Genomic DNA, 19,798 nt, shown 5'->3' on the forward strand with positions numbered 1-19,798 from the left:
CTTTTCTTGCAAAGCCATTTTTCTTATTTTCAGGGACAGGATGTTAAATTTGACAATTCTTCAAGAATTTTCATCATTCGCATTTACTTATGTGGGAATTCTAAAAGAGAGGAGGCTCCAATGGGTGTCACGTTCCAATACTGAAGCCATAGTATCTGGAAAATTCTAATACTAAATAGACATGTGGAATGAAAAGTATAACAACAATATTTCTTCTTAACATACATTGAATATGCAAAGAAATTGGACCTCATTGTTTTTATTCCTGCCGTAACAATATATATTACAACACTTAGAAGGCCAATCTGAATTTTATTGGCTTTTTAAAAGTTCATTTGATTCTTCAGACTGAAAATAATTTTCATGAAATTGCATCTATGAAAAGGTAACATTTAAATATCAGTGAAGTTGTATAATAGGGAGATTGAGTTTGGGACATAACTGTGAATTTGGCCGTTAGCAGCACCATTTTACGTAAAATGCTGAAGGACTCTAGAGTTTTGGTGCAGCAAAGTAACTGAAACTGAGTGAAATTGTTAGCTCGGTGAAGTAGATTCCTCATTATCTCTTGATACATGAAGTAATTACCTGCTGTCCTGGTTTAAAAGAAGCACAACTATCAGCTAATGAGCACAGTTTAAAAACATTCTGTAAACGGGTCATTTAGAGGTTTCTTTGCTCATTTATTCCTTCCATCATATACATCAATGGGGATAATACGAGAGTAATGTGAAATCAGCAGCTTGTGCATCCTTACGAGATTCACTTGAGCTTCCTTACTCAGACGCTGCATAATTCTTGTTGCTTTATGCCAGGGATTGTGCTAAAGTATTTTCTTCAAATGAAACTAGATGCCAATGTGGTTTCCAGCTGCCATTCTTGCTATATGTTCAGTCTTGTTTCCTCACCATAGGTTAGGCAATTCTATTCCAAAATGGATAGCCCTTTAAGTTGGGGCATGGGTATGGTGTGCGGGTGCCGGAGCAGCTGGAAATTTCCCATCATTGCACCAGTGTATGGCCAGGGCCTTATTACCACGTTCATTACCACATAGAAGACAGGAATCCTGCCTGAATGTGGCAGAAATTATATGGCGAGCGGGAGCAGGACTTTGTGTGGCAGGGAGCTGCCTCCAGGGACCTGGGATAATGGGCTGGATTTTCATTTTGGGGTTGGAAACCCAACATTGGGACAACTTCCGCATCCCATGCCCGCACCATGTTGGAAACAGTCACCCAACACCATTTTTGTAGCAAGGCCAATAAACACCTAGAGGGCGCACTTGCTGTCCAATTAAAGACGGTAGGCAGGCTCCCGATGGTGGATCAGCACTGAGGGAGCAGCAGGCTGTCACTGCAGGGAAAGGAGCGGGAGGGCGCCTGAAGATAGAGGCACCTTCTCAGCACTTTGAAAATTCCTAAAAATAAAAATGTCCACAGCTGCCAGACTGCCATTGTGGAGGGGCAACCCCTCCACAGGGTGGACGATGGGCGCAGGTGTGGCGATCATTTGCCATAAGCACTAGGTAGGTGAGGGATTGTTGGGAAGGTGGGCTTAAATCTGTCTGGCCCCCTGGTCTCCCACTGGGATGCTGCCTCCTTTCACTGGCTGTTTTTTGGCCACAATGTGAGGTCTGAAAATTGACTGGAAAATTCCAGTTGGTGTGGGAGAGGGGCCTTAATAGTCCCCTTAATTACCTCAGTTGTCTACCTACCACTTGCAGGCAGGCAGCCGTTCTGCCCCCAAACCAGTCTTCTGGAAAATGGCTTGCAGGCGGGGTAGTGCAACAAACCAGCACACTGACCTGTGGCAAGAGGTTCCGGGCCCACCTGCCTCTGGTCCCGCTCCCATCAGCCTTTAAAAATCCTGCCCAATGGTCTGTGGTGGGCATCCGGAATCAATCACTATCCAGGAAGAGGAAATGAAGCCTGGGCCAAAAGGGACTCACAAGGAAACTATCAAAAAATAAAATTAATACCTGCCTCATCCTCTTCTGTCCACCAGGCTTTTCTGGTGGTAGTAACACTATGTATCACTGCTGCGATTGGCAGTTCAAGGCCTGACATTGCTTAATCCAGCCATGCATTGCAGACTGGAAGATGCGGGTGATGTCTCTTGCAGCAGACTGGAAGGAGCAAGTGGAAAAAAATGTTAAGGGTCTCTTAGGAGCACCCCTCACCTATTGTCTTCTAATTGGCACAGCTGCTGCTAATACTGGCTGCTGAACGTGCTGCTACTGCTCCTTTTTTCCCCTATTGAAAGTGGAAATAAGAACACCCCCTTGCAATAATGTTAAACAACCCCCTAAGCCTCCAATATAGTGGTCAGGAAATGCACGCTTGTTATGAGCTGGAAGTGTGCAACATGCCATATAAGTACAGGCAAAATGTTAGGAGCCCAGGGCCCACACCTGAAACAGATATTAGATCCTGTTTGCATAAGTAATGGAAATGTACCAAAGTCAGTGGAAATAAAAATCGGGAGAGATGTAGAACAGTTTGCCAATTCACTATAACCTGTTTCACACTATCGCACGATGTCAAAATTGCCCGCAATGTGTATTTCACTAGCATCATGGTGTTATGCAACCACTAATTTATTTTTACTGTATGCTGTTGATGTCAAGTGTACTGTCTGCAGAATCTGATTGATTGGCCAGAATTTAATGGTGAGTCAGTGGCCCCACCCACTGGCTGAAAAGCCAGAGGAGAGCCTGCCTCTGCTGGGCCTGGAAACCACATTACTATTTTACTTGGCCCAGGCCCTTAATTGGCTTCAGTCAGGGCTTCCATCTCTCTGAGGCAGGATGTCCCAGCCATTCAGAGGGCTGGCACCTCTTCAGTCCCAGCAATGCCACTGGGAACGGTGGCCATCGCTGAGAGTGCACCTAACAAGAAGAGGATGATGGACACTGGCCTCCAAAAAGATAAGTTGGGGTCTGGCCTTGCTGGGGACAACAATCAGCTCGGCCTGGCGAGGGAATGGTCAGAGTCTAGGGCAGGGGGGTTTGTTTTAGTGGGTGCTGCTGTGGGGGGCTTCCATGGGGCACAGGGTGCCTGATCAGGAGGGCCCCTGCCCCTAGTCTGCAAGGAGGCCGCCAGGTAATAACAGGCAGCCTCCTCAGGTGCTGAAGTGCCCGTCCACCACTGGTAAAATACCAGGGATGGTGGGAGGAGGCCGTTAAGTGGCAATCAATTGGCCGTTTAAGGACCTCAATTGGCCTGGGCGGGCAGGTAGTGCTACCCACCCTGCCGCTGGTAAAATACAGCAAGGATGGGTAGGCAATGGAAACGGCACTACCCTGCTTGCCACATGATTTTATGCTCCCCCCACCGCCCCATGTTCCAGGGAGGTGTTACATTCCAGTCATTATTTCAAGTTTGCCATTCCTCTTCCAAAGAGATGCTGAACCAATTGGTACTGTTGAAGTAGGTCTGCAGGGAAGGCAGGGATAAAAACTTTGCAGAACCTTTTACCATAATGATAAATGTGTCGGGTTGAATTGCCTGAGCTTTACTTTCTTGTATTGTGTTTTGCTATTACCTTTTATTATTTATCTGCATTTAAATAAAAACCCAAGATGCTTGATTTCTTGGACGATTCAAAAAGCATTAAGACTAATGGTACTGTGACTAAGTGTTTAGAAGATTATCTCTCCTTATTTATAGAGTGATTAATTTAAATGTAATGTTATGGCATTTTGTCGTACAAATGTGATGGGTTATCTTATTCAGAAAGCATTGTTGATAAATTTAGTATATTACCAAATAACAGCAAGTTCTTAAGAAAAGCCCTGTAGATTAAATCTGCTTATTCATCACTCAGCAATGTCTTTGTAAATTTATTGACCCAAATGAACATTAAGGCTGCATTCATCAATGAATGATTTTAATTCCTCCACTGCTCACTCTGTCTTGTTCATTTTCTCTCCCACTCCTTCTCTCGAGGTCTTTAATATATTACAAAGCTTTACTTGCCATGCATTTGGAAAAAAATGCATCATTGCAATAAATTGCTGCAGAACTTCATATTATGTTACTTTTAATACTGTGAAGCTTTAATATATTACATGATACTTTGCAGTAATACCTTATAATGGTACACTACTATACTGCACTATGATGTGACATTACTATTGCTCTTCCTCTTTAACATCAGTGATGATAATCAGGCACATAGGATGCTTCATGGTAGTTTGAGCCCTTGAAGAAATATCTTGTCCTTACCTGGTCTGGCCTACATGTGACTCCAGACACACAACAATGTTGTTGACTCTTAACTGCCCTCTGAACTGGCCTAGCAAGCCAGTCAGTTGTATCAAAACCACTACAGAAAAGTTGAAAATAATAAAAATAAAAGCAAAATACTGCAGATGCTGGAAAACTGAAATATAAACAGTGCTGGAAATGCTCAGTAGGTTTGGCAGCATCTGTGGTCTGTGTTGCTGCCAGACTGCTGAGTATTTCCAGCACTTTCTGTTTCTCTTGAAAAGAATAAAACTGGATGGACCATACAGCATCAACCTTTGGAAATGACAAATGCACACCCTGCCCAGTTGACCCTGCAAAGCCCTCCTCTGGGTGGGGACTTCAATGTCCAAGAGTGGCTATGTAGCACCATTAATGAACGAGCTGGCCATGTCCTGAGGACATATCTGCCAGACTAGGCCTGCAGCAGGTGGTGAGAGAACCAAGAGGGAAAAATCTACTTGACCTCGTCCTCACCAATCTACCTGTCGCAGATGCTTCTGTTCTTGAAAATATTGGTCGGAGTAACCACCGCACAGTTCTTGTGGAAATGAATTCCCATCTTCACACTGAAGGTACAGTCCAATGTGTTGTGTAGCACTACCACAGTGCTAAATGGGATAGACTCATAACAGATCTAGCAACTCAAAACTGGGCATCCATGAGGTGCTGTTGACCATCATCAGAAGCAGCAAGATTCTATTCAACCACAGTTTGTGATCTCATGGCCCGACATGTCCCTCATTCTACTATTACCATCAAGCCAGGGGAATCACCTCTGATTCAATAAAGAGTGTAGGAGGGCATGCCAGAAGCAGCATCAGGCATACCTAAAAGTTGGATGCCAACCTGGTGAAACTACACCACAGGACTACCAGCATGCTGTAGATAGAGCTAAGTGTTCCGGCCATCTCTACAAAACCTGCCCCAAACGCTGCCTCAGTTATGATCAGGCGGCAAGGTCCAAGGAAAGGCCGGGAGAAGGTTCGCCGAAGGCGTCCGATGTTCGAAAGGAGACAAGCAACCTTCTCCACAGTGAGAAACTTCAACCTGAGAAGGAGAAGGAAGGGGAGGCAGCTGAAACCAGTGACCCAGCACCTACCCTGCGCCCGGAAACCCCTCCTCCACAGACAGAATCAATGGAGGAGGAGGCAGCAGATGGACAAACAGGTCAGTGGCAAGTGGTCCAGAGGAAAACCACAAAGAAAAGACCTCCAAAAGCGGAACAGGCCACCAGCCAAACCAGTGGCAAGAGGAGGCTACCGTCTGAGACAGACTACAACAGCTCCTCTTCACTGGACGGGGAAATGCTGCAACGGCAGCCCCTTCAAAAGAGGCGGCAGAACTCCAAGGAGATGGAAGATAAAGCATCCCAGCCCCTGGGCACGGGAAGCTGTGATGGGCCCGGCGTGCCCCAACCCCAAAGCGCCACACGTAACGACACGGCCAGCGCATCCCAGCTCCGGGACACCGAGAGCAAAGACACGTCTGGCGCACCTCAGCTCCGGGAAGCCGGGAGCAGAGATGTTTTCGAGGAGGAACAGAGGGAAGCAGTAGAGGACAACCCAATCCTTGCTACCTATAAGAACCCCCCGATGTCACCCCAGCGGAACAAACCCTGCATGAAAAACCAGGAGGGGTTTCTGAGCCTAACCAACGTGAAACAGCTTGCGCACACTATGGGTATGCAGGAACATTCCGAAGGACTGGGACTAGCAAGGACAAATGGTATTGGAAGCAACAACTAACTTTAAAAAAATGGGTGTAAGAATTGCTTCCATTAATGTGCGTAGCATTAAATCCACTACGCGATGTGTTTCAACCTTGGATTACCTCGCCAAGGTCAAAGCCGACCTACTGTTTCTGCAGGAGTGTGGAATACCACACCTCAGCACCGACAGGCAGTGGTCGCGATGGTGGTCCCACGGGCCATCGATCTGGTCGGGGGGCAATGATTGCCATTCCTCCGGCCTGGGTATTCTGCTGCGGGGAGGTAACTTCACCATCTCCGAAGTTAAGGAGGTGGTGGGCGGTCGCCTCCTCGTAGCAGACGTAATGTACAACAACGCCCTGCTCCGGTTGATCAACGTGTACGCCCCGGTATGACGCAGTGAGCGGCTGACCGTCTTCCAGCAGCTCCCACTGCTGCTGGCGACGTCCCGGCCGGTCATCCTAGGCGGTGACTTCAACTGCATCATCGATGCGGCTGGACGATCCGGCAGTGACGACAGCAAACTGGGCGCTACGTCCAGATTCCTAATAAAAACAGTTAAAGATGCCAAACTGCACGACGTCTTCAGCAAACCTGCAGACGGAGCGCAGCGCAGATACACATGGTCAAGATCGGACGGGTCTACCCGTTCCAGGATTGACTTCCTGTTTGTGTCCCGTGCTGTCACGGTCGGATCCACCGACGTCAAGCCGGTGTTCTTCTCCGACCACTGCCTCTTACTGGCCGACTGTCACTTACAGGACGACCAGCAGGTTGGCAGAGGGACGTGGAAGCTCAATGCAACACTGCTGACCCCAGAGAACGTTGAGGAACTCAAAAGGGATTACAAAGGTTGGAGGACTGTGAAACCCCTCTTTGAGTCTCCAGTTCACTGGTGGGAAGCGATCAAGGAGAACATCAAAAGGTTCTTCATCCACAAAGGTGTTCAGAGGGCAAGAGAGAGACAGATGGAAATGTGCTGACTCCAGAAAAGTATGCAAAATCTGCTCCGGCTGCAGTCGATGGGGGTCGAGGTCAAGGAGGACCTCCAAGAGGTGAAGAGCCAGCAGGCCTCGCTCTTTGCCACGGAGGCCACCAAGATCATCTTCCGGTCCAGAGTCCGCTCCATCGAGCAGGAGGAGACGTGCTCGCGTTACTTCTTCCAAAAGGTACACAGAGAGGGCTCTGTTATCAGCAGCCTGAAGGAAGAGGATGGCTCGGTAACGTCTTTGCAGTCCGACATTCTAAGGATCAGCAAATCCTTTTATGCTGGGCTGTATGACGCGAAGCCCACAGACAGCAGAGCCTCCCAGTCCTTCCTGTCATCTATCGCAGAGGTCTTAGGTGACGGCAGGAGGGAGAGATTCTGGACAAGCCGCTAACTCTGGATGAGCTGACAAAGGCCGTCAAGTCTTTTGAGACGAGTAAAACTCCCGGAAGCGACGGCTTACCGGTCGAGTTGTACTCAGCCCTGTGGGACTGGGTCAGCCCGGACCTGCTGGAAGTATACGAGAGTATGCTCCTGGCCGGCAGCATGTCAGAATCCATGAGGAAAGGCATCATCACCCTCATTTACAAGCGGAAGGGGGAGAGGGCAGAAATCAGAAATTGGCGGCCCATCTCACTGCTTAATGTTGACTACAAGATTCTGTCCGAAGTCATAGCCAGTCGAGTCAAGTCTGCTCTGGAGTTGGTGATTCACCCCGATCAGACCTGTACTGTACCCAGCAGGAAGATCTCTGATAGTCTCAGGGATATGGTCGCCTACGTACGGGACAGGAGGGTGGATGCCTGCCTCATCAGCCTGGACCAGGAGAAGGCTTTTGACAGGATATCGCACACCTACATGATGGAAGTGCTCTTCAAAATGGGGTTTGGGGAGGGAATCTGCAATTGGATCAAACTGCTCTACACAAACATCAGTAGCGCAGTCTCAATCAATGGGTTGGAATCGGAAAGTTTCCCGATCCAATCTGGAGTCAGACAGGGCTGTTCTCTCTCCCCGGTCTTGTTTGTTTGCTGTATTGAACCCTTTGCTGAGTCTATTAGGAAGGATGCGAGCATAAGAGGGGTGACAATCCCAGGCAGCGGAGGCACTCAGGTTAAAACCTCCCTGTACATGGATGACGTCGCCGTCTTCTGTTCAGATCTGCTGTCTGTGCGCAGACTGATGAGGATCTGCGACAAGTTCGAACTGGCCTCGGGAGCCAAAGTTAACCACGGCAAGAGCGAGGCCATGTTCTTTGGGAACTGGGCTGACCGATCCTTTGTCCCCTTCACCGTCAGGTCAGACTACCTGAAGGTGCTGGGGATATGGTTTGGAAGGGCCGGGGCGTGCACCAAAACCTGGGAGGAGCGAGTAGCCAAGGTACAACAAAAGTTGAGCATGTGGGGGCAGCGATCTCTCTCCATTGTGGGTAAGAACCTGGTCATCAGGTGCGAGGCGCTCACGTTGTTGCTGTATGTGGCGCAGGTCTGGCCCATACCCCACTCCTGTGCTGTGGCGGTCACCCGAGCCATTTTCCGCTTCAGCTGGGGATCTAAAATGGACCGGGTCCGGAGGGACACGATGTTCAAATCTCTGGATAAGGGCGGGAAAAATGTACCCAACGTGGCCCTCATCCTGATGACCACCTTCGTGTGCAGCTGCATCAAGCTGTGTGTAGACCTCCAGTATGCAAACTCCAAGTGTCACTACATGCTGAGGTTCTGTCTGTCCCCAGTGTTGCAAAGGATGGGCCTGGTCACATTGCCGCGGAACGCTCCATGCAGTTGGACCGTGCCGTACCACCTATCCTTCGTGGAGCAGTTTCTGCGGGAAAGCACCTTTGAATACTGATCCATCAGGCAGTGGTCTGCACGGAATGTCCTCAGGGCCTTACGGGAAAAGGAGATGGGGGATCCTGTCGGATGGTCCCCCGAGCAGACCGCCAAAGTCATTTGGCGGAATGCCTCACCACCAGAACTTTCAAACAAGCACCAAGATGTAGCTTGGCTGGTGGTGAGAAGGGCCCTCCCCGTCAGATCCTTTCTGCACGCCCGAAGTCTCGCCCCCTCCACCCAATGCCCCCGCGGTGGCAGTGGTGGGGAAGAGACGGTTGCCCACCTCCTCCTGGAATGTGTCTTTGCAAAGCAGGTGTGGAAAGAGATGTAGTGGTTTTTGTCAAGGTTCATCCCAAGCAGCTCTGTAACAGAGGAGTCTGTGCCCTACGGGCTGTTCTCAGGGACGCACACCGAGACAAACATCAACTGCTACTGGAGGACTATCAATTCGGTGAAAGACGCCCTTTGGTCTGCCTGAAACTTGCTGGTCTTCCAGCGCAAAGAGTTGTCCACCACCGAATGTTGCAGACTGGCACATTCCAAGGTCCAGGACTACGTGCTGAGGGACGCACTAAAGCTTGGGGCAGCCGCAGCAAAGGCTCAATGGGGAAAGACCGCAGTGTAAGGTCCCCCCACCAAGCTGAACGGAGGGGCTGGATCCATGGGAAACCCCTCGAACTGTATCGGAAAATTTTCATTTGCTGTAAAATGTAAAAATGTTAATGGCATGACAAATAAAATGGAAGGGTTGTGAGGCAACTCATGATTGTATTGAAGGAAACTGATCTCCCTTGCAATGTTTGTATTTTTTGGTGCTGTTTGAAACTGTTTGGCAATGTAATTTTTACAGATTTTTATGAATAAAGTATATTTTGGAAATAAAAAAAAGTGTTCCCTCAACCAACAGATCACATCAACGCTCTACAGTCCTGCCACATCCAGTCATGGATGGTGGTGGACAATTAACTAACTGGAGGAATAAGCCCCAAAAAGTCCCATCCTTAATGATGGCGGAATCCAGCACGTCAGTGCAAAAGACAGGGCAGAAGCATTTGCAACCAGCTTCAGCCTGAAGTGCTGACTGGATGATCCACTTGGGCCTCCTCCTGAGCTTCCCAGCATCACAGATGCCAGTCTTTAGTCAATTTGATTCATTCCACATGATATCCTGAAAAAGCAGAAGGCACTGGATGCAGCAAAGGTTATGGATCCTGACAACATCCTGACTGTAGTACTGTAGACTTGTGCTCCAAAACTGGCCGTGCCCTTAGCCAAACTGTTTCAGTGCAGCTACAATACTGGAAGCTACTGGACAATGTGGAAAATTGCTCAGGTATGTCCTGTCCACAAAAAGCAAGACAAATCCAATCTAGCCAATTATCATTCCATCATTTTACTCTCAATCATCACAAAGTGATGGAAGATGTAATCGACATTGCTATTAAACTGCACTTAAACAGCAATAACCTGCTCACCGATGCTCAGTTTGGGTTCTCCCAGGGTGACTCAGCTCCAGATCTCATTACAGCCTTGGTCCAAACATGGACAAATGAGCTGAATTCCTGAGATGAGAGCGACTGTCCTTGACATCAAGGCAGCATTTGACCAAGTGTGGCACCAAGGGCACTAGCAAAGATTAAGTCAATGGGAATCAAGGGGAAAACACTCCACTGGTCAAATGCATACCTAGCACAAAGGAAGATGGTTGTGGTTGTTGGACCCGATTATCTCAGCCCCAGGACATCAGTGCAGGAGTTCTTCAGGGTAGTGTCCTAAACTCAACCATCTTCAGCTGCTTCATCAATGACCTTCCCTCCAACATAAGGTCGGAAGCAGAGATGATTGCACAGTGTTCAGTACCATTCGCAACCCCTCATATAATGAGGCAGTCTGTGCCCGCATGCAGGAAGACCTGGATAACATTCAGGCTTGGGCTGATGAGTGACAAATAACATTTGCGCCACTCAAATGCCAGGCAATGACCATCTCTAACAAGAGAGAATCCAACCATCTCCCCTTGACATTCACTAGCATTATCAATGCTGAATCCCCACCAACAACATCCTGGGGGTTACCATTGACCAGAAACTTAACTGAACCAGCCATATAAATACTTGCTACAAGAGCAGGTCAGAAGCTGGGAATGTTGCAGCAAGTAACTCATCTCATTACTCCCCACAGCTTGTCTTCTAGCTTCAAGGCACAAATCAGGATTGTGATGGAATGCTCTCCACTTGCCTGGATGAGTGCAGCTCCGACAACACTCAAGAAGCTCGACACCATCCAGGACAAAGCAACCCACTTGATCAGCACCCCTTCCAGCACTTTAAACATTCTTCTCCCTCCACCACTTCAACAACACCTTCCAAACCCGCGACCGTGACCACTTAGAAAGATAAAGGCAGCAGACGCATGGGAACACCATCACCTGCAAGTCCCTTCCAAGTCACACACCATCCTGATTTGCAACTACATCTCTATACCTTCACTGTCACTGGGTCAAAATCCTGCCACTCCCTTCCGAGCAGCACTGGGCTGTACCTACACTACATGGACTGCAGCAGTTTAAGGCAGCGGCTCACCACCATCTTCTCAAGGGCAGTTAGGGATGGGCAATAAATTCTGGCCCAGCCAGTGATGTTCACATCCCAACAACAAATAATAAAACTGGTTCTAATATACAATCAATGGAACCAAGTAGGCCTGTACATGTGGAAAATTCCAAAATCAACGCTCCTGACCACTTTTACCTCTCCGAACTGCCAACATGTATTTGCAACCTCAAAGCAACCTCTAAACTCAATTGTCCACAAAGCTCTGAAGATAGCCTCATTCTAGTTCACTTGGCCTTATTTCAGCAGCTTTGATTTGTGTGCTTCCTTTATTTAACATCCAATGATCCACCGAGTGTTTTTTTTGTTGACTGAGTAATAACACTTAACTTCCTGGGTAAGATTTTACGATATCAAACTTTCTAGTCTTTGTAAATTGTGTCACCTCGCAGGTATGGTGACTTTTTTGACCTTCCTGTTTTGGCTCAAGAGTTTGCAAGTGACCAAACTATTTTCCTTCACTACCCCCTCCCAGCAGCCTCTACTTGATCACATATAATGGGGTGAAATTTACAGATCCCCCCGACGTCAGGGGTCATGGCGGGGTTGGGGGTCGTAAAATGTCTCTGGATACAGCAAAGGTTATGGATCCCGACAACATCCCGACTGTAGTACTGCAGACTTGTGCTCCAGAACTAGCCGTGCCTTGATGCCGGGAAGGCCAGGCCCCATATTGCGGCAGCGGCGAGGCCAAGTGGGTAAGCATTTCGGCGGGGGTTGGGGGGAACAGGGTCAATGCAATCTGATTGATGTGGGGATGGTGGGAGGGGCTGAAGTGAAAAGTTCATAAACGTTGGGGGTGGGGAGGGGGGGGCGGAGAGGGTAAGGAATGAACTGTATGTTTATTGGGGTGGGGGTGGGAGAGGGGCTGGAAACATTAATTTAATTTTTTCAAAAATTTTAAAAGGCCCATATCTTTAAATATTTAATCTAAATTGAAGAGCTTGAAGCCCTGTAAAATGGTGTTGGTGCCTGCGCATTAGCACCTGATGCCCTTGCTGAGGACGGACCACCCACCCCCTCCACGTCAACAGGGTGTGTTGGGGGGGTGGGGGGGGTGGGGGTTGGTCTGCCCCAGCCGTTTAAATGAGCCATCGCGTTTAATATTGCGGTGGCTCTGCGACAAGCGGTCCACATGGGCGGACTGCCATCTTTGAAGTTCACTGCCAATCTCGGCGCTGAGCATTTAAAATCTAGCCCAGTGTCTTCAATCACACATAATACCTAATGGCAGGCATGCCCTGGCTGAAATGGACTGTGAATGTTGCAAACGTGTGTGCCAAATTAACAGCTCATTTCCTGCCGTGTCCATTTGTTAGTTGTCTCAGTCACCCCCTTGGGTGTTGGCTAAATCTCATAATATGATTTGATCATTAAGTATCCACACTGATACTCCATCAATGTGACCAGGGATTCTTCCTTTCATTAGTGTGGTTTCACTTAACTGAAGCATCCCGTCTACACTATGTGACCATTTCTGCAACCCAAGTTTCTTCAACATCTTTTGTGACTGGAATTTGCATATGCTAAGTACAAATAATGTATGGAATATTTCTTCTTGTAACACATTGTTTGCACAACGGCTGTTCATCAGTGTATTGTATCAGTGATCCTGGCTGAAATGGCACTGGGATTGCTCTGCTTTCGAGAGATGCCATGTTCCTGGAATGGCAGCTGACCTCGCTTGATTCAATAAGCTCAGCTAATCAATACAGTTAGAATATTTTGCCTGTATATTTTTCAGGAATGCAGGGAGCACTTTGATTTGGAGTGTGGGGGGGGTGGTGGGTGGCGGGTAATGATGAGTAGGATGTCAGTAGAGCTACTGCTTCTACTTCAAGCAAATTTACTTCTTTTGGCTACAGCAGATCTCTCAATTGAGCATTGGAATGTGATCCAGTGAATATGTGTAAAACCACCATCTTTGATGAAGACAACTTGTTCAGGTGAACCATCCTCTGCCCCTCAATCTGCAGCAATAATGACGGGAAGCAATAGACCAAGCCAACACAGTCTCTCATGTGCATAAATCATGAGATATGAAAAAATGTTCCTTAACCTGAGCAAGAATGCCAAAGTAAGGGTGGCCCTAGTATGCTCCTAACATGGTATAACATCCGTTAAGCAGCAGGGAAGCATTGACACAACTTTTTTCTCGATGATCCTCTTTTTTTTAATTACCTGTTTGCTCCACATCATTTCTGAGAACTAGATCAAGCACTGCCTCTTTTCTTGGATTAGAAAATTTCCTGATCCAGAAGGCAGCCTTGGGCACATTATAAGGATCCCTCCCCTTCATTATTACATACATTGCATTGATCCCAGTCTACAATTATTAAAGACATACATTATAATATATAATTATTTTTTATAAATTTGCCTGTGTCTCTTCCTCTATCTCCTTTCTACCATTTTGCAGCCTGTTATGAACTGGTCACGGTGTCCCAGGAATCTGAACGTGTGTCTCATACAAAATCTCTCTGACCACATATTTCACTCTCTACTATTTAATACTATTTCTGTGCTGAATAATTTGGGACTGATGTAGGACACCAGAAGATATCTTGTGATTACAGCTACAACAATGTGCATTAATATAAGATCATTAACATAGAAACTGTTCCAAGGAGCTTCACAGATAGATGGGTGGGGAGTGGCAGCGGGGGAGGGAGGGTGACCAACAATTTGGTGAAAGAGATGTACTTTGAGGAGGAGAGGAGGTAGACTGACAGAGGAATGCAGGGAGGAAATACCAGAGGGTAGTATTTAATTTTTTGAAGACATGGCTGCAAATGGTGGGTGATAAAAAAAAAGGACTAGCTACAAGAGGCTAGAGTCAAAGGAACAGAGAGTTTAGAAGTACAGGGAGACCTGGAGGGATTTAATGGGCCGGGGAGGGATAAGGCTATGGATGAATTTCAACCCCTTTTTTTAGGTCTGTCTGAAAAGATGGACCCTGCAGAACATCACGAGGAGGGGAATAATCCTTTTGAACAAGGACCAGTACTCCCTCCATCCCTCCTAAACAGCAGAACTGAAATTAGTAGCCCGGGTATATAGACAGCGTAAGGTCTGCATGTGGTGAATTAAAAAGCACAAATGAGCAGGAGCTATTGGAAATTATGTCCTAGTATGAAGCTGTGGGTATTGAAACTCTCTACTGGCACCCACACGTCATCTGAGAGGAACAGGACCTGCCTGTGTGTATTTGCTCTGCAGCTGCATCCACCGCTGTGTCTGAGAATTAAAGTGGTTTTGCCTGCAACATGTTGTTCTCCCAAAATCTGCCTAGGAGCACAGGTTTGCATAGAGATAAATGACATCCTGCATTAAGAGCATTCACTCTTAAATGGGTGGTTAGCTCATCAGGAATCCCACCCCCTCAAATTGGGTGGGCTGGTCAGCACCACTGGAAATGCTTGAGCAGCCTAACAATGAAATGTAAATGAGGCCTGACTATCAAAATGGTTCAGGCCTCCGAATGATATTAAATTAGACTTTATTTTTGTTCATCTCACATTAGGGTGAGCTCCAAAGTCATTTCAAGCCCTTAACTATGCTAACTTAATTTCATCATCTCGTTTGGATGAAGTTAGACCCAATCCTTGCAACTTCATTCTCAAGGCTAGACAAAAAACTGTCAATTTTATATTCGGAATGCAAAACTCTGCTCAACTAATTTGCACCACAATTATCGTCAAGTGAATTGTATTATTTTTATTAACAATTTAATGGATGTGCAATTAGTATGAGATATTACTTCATAAGTAGGTGGTGTTGGCTATCAAATGTATCAGCAGTTTGCAGCAAATGAATGCCACTATTTAATGTGCTGGATAATCTGTATGTAGCTGTTAATGGAAGTCCAGAAATAGTGGGCAGAGAATTAGTGTTGGCTGTGGCACATGAAGTGATGCCATTTTCCTTCAGTGCAGCTATATTGTAGGCTCTTTGAATGAAATGTGGTCTTTGCCTTGTGAAATGTCTGTTGGGGGAACAATAATGGATGTACATAGAATTTTTCATACCCACAGGGCTTCCCAAAGCAATTCACAGCGAACAAATTATTTTTGAAATAGTTTTGTAGGCAAACACAGCAGCTAATTTGCACATAGCAAGGTCCCATAAACAGCAAGTGAGATAAATAATTAGTTAATCTGTTTTGGTTGAGAGGTGAACATTAGCCAGGACATCAAGCCAACTTCCTACTCTTCATTAAATCATACTATGAGATTTTTTTTACCCGAACAGGCAAGGTTTCAGTATAATGTCTCATCCAAACAACAGGTCCTTTGATAATGCAGCACTCTGTCAGTACTGCATCAAAGTACCAGCCTAGACTATGTGCTGAAACTTATTGAGGTGGAACCCACAACCATTTGAACCAGCTGCAACTGTAAGACTACTGAGCTAAACTGACACATTAACCCTGATATTTTCAGGGAGGTTGGTGGGGTATTGGGAGGAACCTGGAAATCCCGGGAATGCGAAGGTGCTGCCAAATGTAATCATTCTTTTATTCTGTTTCCTGCCTAGCAGCTGGCCAGATTTACTGTGTAGCCAGCTGTCAGGTAGGAACGCCAGCAGCATAATTTCACAGTTGGGGCGGTCCCTGATGATTTGAAAAGCTGGAGGCCATGGTGGGGAGTTCAGAGCATGGTAATTGGGGGAGGGAGGGAAGAAGCAGGTTCAGGAGAGATTGCAGGATAGAAGGAAGGTCAAAGCGTGGCAATTGTGAGAGAGAGGAAAGGAGGGATCGGGAGGACAGAAATGGGTGGGGTTGGAGGATGGCAAATGGAGCAAAAAATTTTGAGCAGCAAGGGGGGAATTGGCCCCCAGTAATCTGGAGGGAGGTAGGGACGTAGAGATTGTGGAGCGAGGTGAGGGGGCAGATCCCAGAAATTGGGAGTGGGGCAAAGATTGGGGCATGAGGGAGGGTTTCAGGCTGATCACAGTTGTGAGGAGAGGTTGCAATAGGCAGAAGGTTTGCTTGATGGGCTGGGGGTGCACTCTCACAAGTGGTGTTATAAAAAGTGCTTACCTGCTTGATGGAAACCATGGGAAAGCCCTGGGAAACCATGCTGGCTAGTGTTAAATTTAAATCAGGCTCCCAGCTGCACTGTGGGACCCTATTTAAGTATTATAATGAAGCGTTTCATCTCTGTAGAGCAGAACACATACGTCATGCAACCTGCCACCGTACATATATGGCAGGTACAATTTTAAATTTTTAGCCCCCTCTGACACTCTACCATCTGTCAGTGGGGGTGTTATCATCAATCCCATTAAGTTCCATGTCTTTGTGTGATAAAACAATACCTGCTGCTGGGACTGTGTGCTAGAGGTGTGAGAAAAGTTTGGGAGCCATAGTGTATGTTCTATAGATTGACTCATTCTCATCTCTTTCTGAAAGGAAGTCCTGGAAATGTTGGTGAAGTGATGGGAAAGAAACGTATATAAAAAAAGACGTGCATTCATACAGTGCTTTTCATAATCACTGGACATCTCAAAGCAATTTACAGTCAATTAAGAACTTTTAAAGTGTAGTCACTGTTGTAGTGCAGGAAACACGTCAGCCAATTTGCATACAGCAAGCCCCCACAAATAGCATGTGATAATGACCAGATAATCTGTTTTTGCAATGTTGATTGAGGGATAAATATTGGCCAGGACACCAGGGATTACTCCCCTGCTCTTCTTCAGAATAGGGCCTTGGGATCTTTTATGTCCACCTGAGAGGGCAGCAGGGCCTAGGTGTAATATCTCATCCGAAAGGCACCTCCGACAGTGCAGCACTCTCTCAATACTGCACTGGAATGTCAGCCTTGATTTTTGTGCTCAAGTTCTGGAGTGATATTTGAAGCCAGAACCTTGTGAGGCGAGAATGCCATCAACTGAGCTGTGGCTGGCACCGAATTTTTATCATCTTATTTATTATTGGTTCAGTGGTTGTGGGCATCACTGGCAATGCCAGTATTTATTGTCCATCCCTAATTTCTCTTGAAAAAGGTGACAGTGAACTGTCTTCTTTAACTGCCACAGCCCATTGCTGTTAGGTAGGGAGTCCGAGGATTTTGTCTGAACAGCAATGAAGAAAAGACCAATACATTTCCAAGTCAGAATAGCGTGTGTGACTTAGAAGGGAACTTGCAGCTGCTGACCTTGTTCTTCTAGGTGATAGAGGTCACAGATTTGGAAGATGCTGTCGAAGAAGCCTTGGTGAGTTGTGCAGTGCATCTTGTAGATCGTACACATTGTTGCCACTGTGTGCTAGTGCTGGAGGGAGTGAATGTTTAAGGTGGTCAATGGGTGCGAATCAAGCAAGTTTCTTTGTCGTGGATTTCAAGCTTCTTGATTGGCATCCAGGCAAATGGGGAGTATTTCATCACACTCCTGACTTATGCCTTGTCAATGGTGGAAAGGCTTTGGGGAATCAGGAGGTGAGTTACTCGCCACAGAATTCCTAGCCTCTGACCGGCTCATATAGCCACAATGGTGAGGTGAGAGTGACTGCCCCTGACATCAAGGCAGCATTTGACCGAGTATGGCATCAAGGAGCCCTAGCAAAACTGGAGTCAATGGGAATCAGGGGGAAAAACTCTCCGCTGGCTGGAGTCATACCTAACGCAAAGGAAGATGGTTGTGGTTTATTTATTTATTTAGAGATACAGCACTGAAACAGGCCCTTCGGCCCACCGAGTCTGTGCCGACCAAGAACCACCCATTTATACTAACCCTACAGTAATCCCATATTCCCTACCACCTACCTACACTAGGGGCAATTTACAATGGCCAATTTACCTATCACCTGCAAGTCTTTGGCGGTGGGAGGAAACCGGAGCACCCAGCGAAAATCCACGCGGTCACAGGGAGAACTTGCAAACTCCACACAGGCAGTACCCAGAATTGAACCCGGGTCCCTGGAGCTGTGAGACTGCGGTGCTAACCACTGCGCCACTGTGCCGCCCAATGGTTGTTGGAGGTCAATCATCTGAGCTCCAGGACATCACTGCAGGAGTTCCTCAGGGTAGTGTCCTAGGCCCAACCATCTTCAGCTGCTTCATCAATGACCTACCTTCAGTCATAAGGTCAGAAGTGGGGATGTTCGCTGATGATTGCACAATGTTCAGCACCATTCGTGACTTCTCAGATACTGAAGCAGTCGGTGTAGAAATCCAGGCTTGGGCTGATAAGTGGCAAGTAACATTTGCGCCACACAAGTGCCAGGCAATGACCATCTCCAACAAGAGAGAATCTAACCATCTCCCCTTGACATTTAACGGCATTACCATCGCTGAATCCCCCACTATCAACATCCTCGGGGCTACCATTGACCAGAAACTGAACTGGAGTAGCCATATAAATACCGTGGCCACAAGAGCAGGTCAGAGGCTAGGAATCCTGAGGCGAGTAACTCACCTACTGACTCCCCAAATTCTGTCCACCAACTACAAGGCACAAGTCAGGAGTGTGATGGAATACTCTCCACTTGCCTGGATGGGTGCAGCTCCAACAACACTCAAGAAGCTTGACACCATCCAGGACAAAGCAGCCCGCTTGATTGGCACCCCATCTACAAACAATTCATTCCCTTCACCACCGACGAACAGTGGCAGCAGTGTGTACCATCTACAAGATGCACTGCAGCAATGCACCAAGGCTCCTTAGACAGCACCTTCCAAACCCACGACCTCTACCAACTAGAAGGACAAGGGCAGCAAATGCATGGGAACACCACCACCTGCAAGTTCCCCTCCAACTCACACACCATCCTGACTTGGAACTATATCGCCGTTCCTTCACTGTCGCTGGGTCAAAGTCCTGGAACTCCCTTCCTAACAGCACTGTGGGTATACCTACCCCAAATGGACTGCAGCGGTTCAAGAAGGCAGCTCACCACCACCTTCTCAAGGGCAATTAGGGATGGGCAATAAATGCTGGCCTGGCCAGCGATGCCCACATCCCTGAATGAATTAAAAAAAGAATGATTATGTGGCTGGTCCAGTTAAATGAATGGTTTCCCCCAAGATATTGATGGTGTGAAGTCAACAATGGTAATCCCATAGAATGTCAAGGGGAGATGGTTAGATTCTTTTTTGTTGGAGATGGTCATTACCTGGCACTTGTGTGATGTGACTGTTGCTTGCCACTTATCAGCACAAGCCTGAATGTTGTCCAGGTCTTACTGCATGCAGAGACAGACTGCTTCAGTATCTGAGGAGTTGCAAATGGAACTGAACACTGCATGATTATTAGCAAACATTCCGACTTTTGACCTAATGATGGAAAGTCATTGATCTAAAGGTGGTTGAGCCTAGGACACTGCCCTGATGAACTCCTGCAGTGATGTTCTTGGGCTGAGAACAACCACAACCATCTTGCTTTGTGCTAGGTATGACTCCAAC

General features: G+C 47.1%; 1 protein-coding gene across 2 annotated transcripts in view; it reads left to right on the top strand.

Moving 5' to 3' along the window:
* The window catches only part of LOC137375628 (BTB/POZ domain-containing protein KCTD16-like), a 295,931-nt gene that overhangs the window by 234,753 nt on the left and 41,380 nt on the right, over nt 1–19,798 (top strand). The window contains exon 5 of one of the 2 annotated variants that reach the window (XM_068043012.1): nt 6,140–6,151. The exons of the other annotated variant lie outside the window; for it this stretch is intronic. Coding sequence (XP_067899113.1) covers nt 6,140–6,151 — 12 coding nt within the window. The remainder of the gene's footprint in view (nt 1–6,139; nt 6,152–19,798) is intronic. 2 annotated transcript variants of the gene reach the window in all.

Source organism: Heterodontus francisci, chromosome 12 (assembly GCF_036365525.1).
Source record: "Heterodontus francisci isolate sHetFra1 chromosome 12, sHetFra1.hap1, whole genome shotgun sequence".
NCBI lineage: Eukaryota > Metazoa > Chordata > Chondrichthyes > Heterodontiformes > Heterodontidae > Heterodontus > Heterodontus francisci.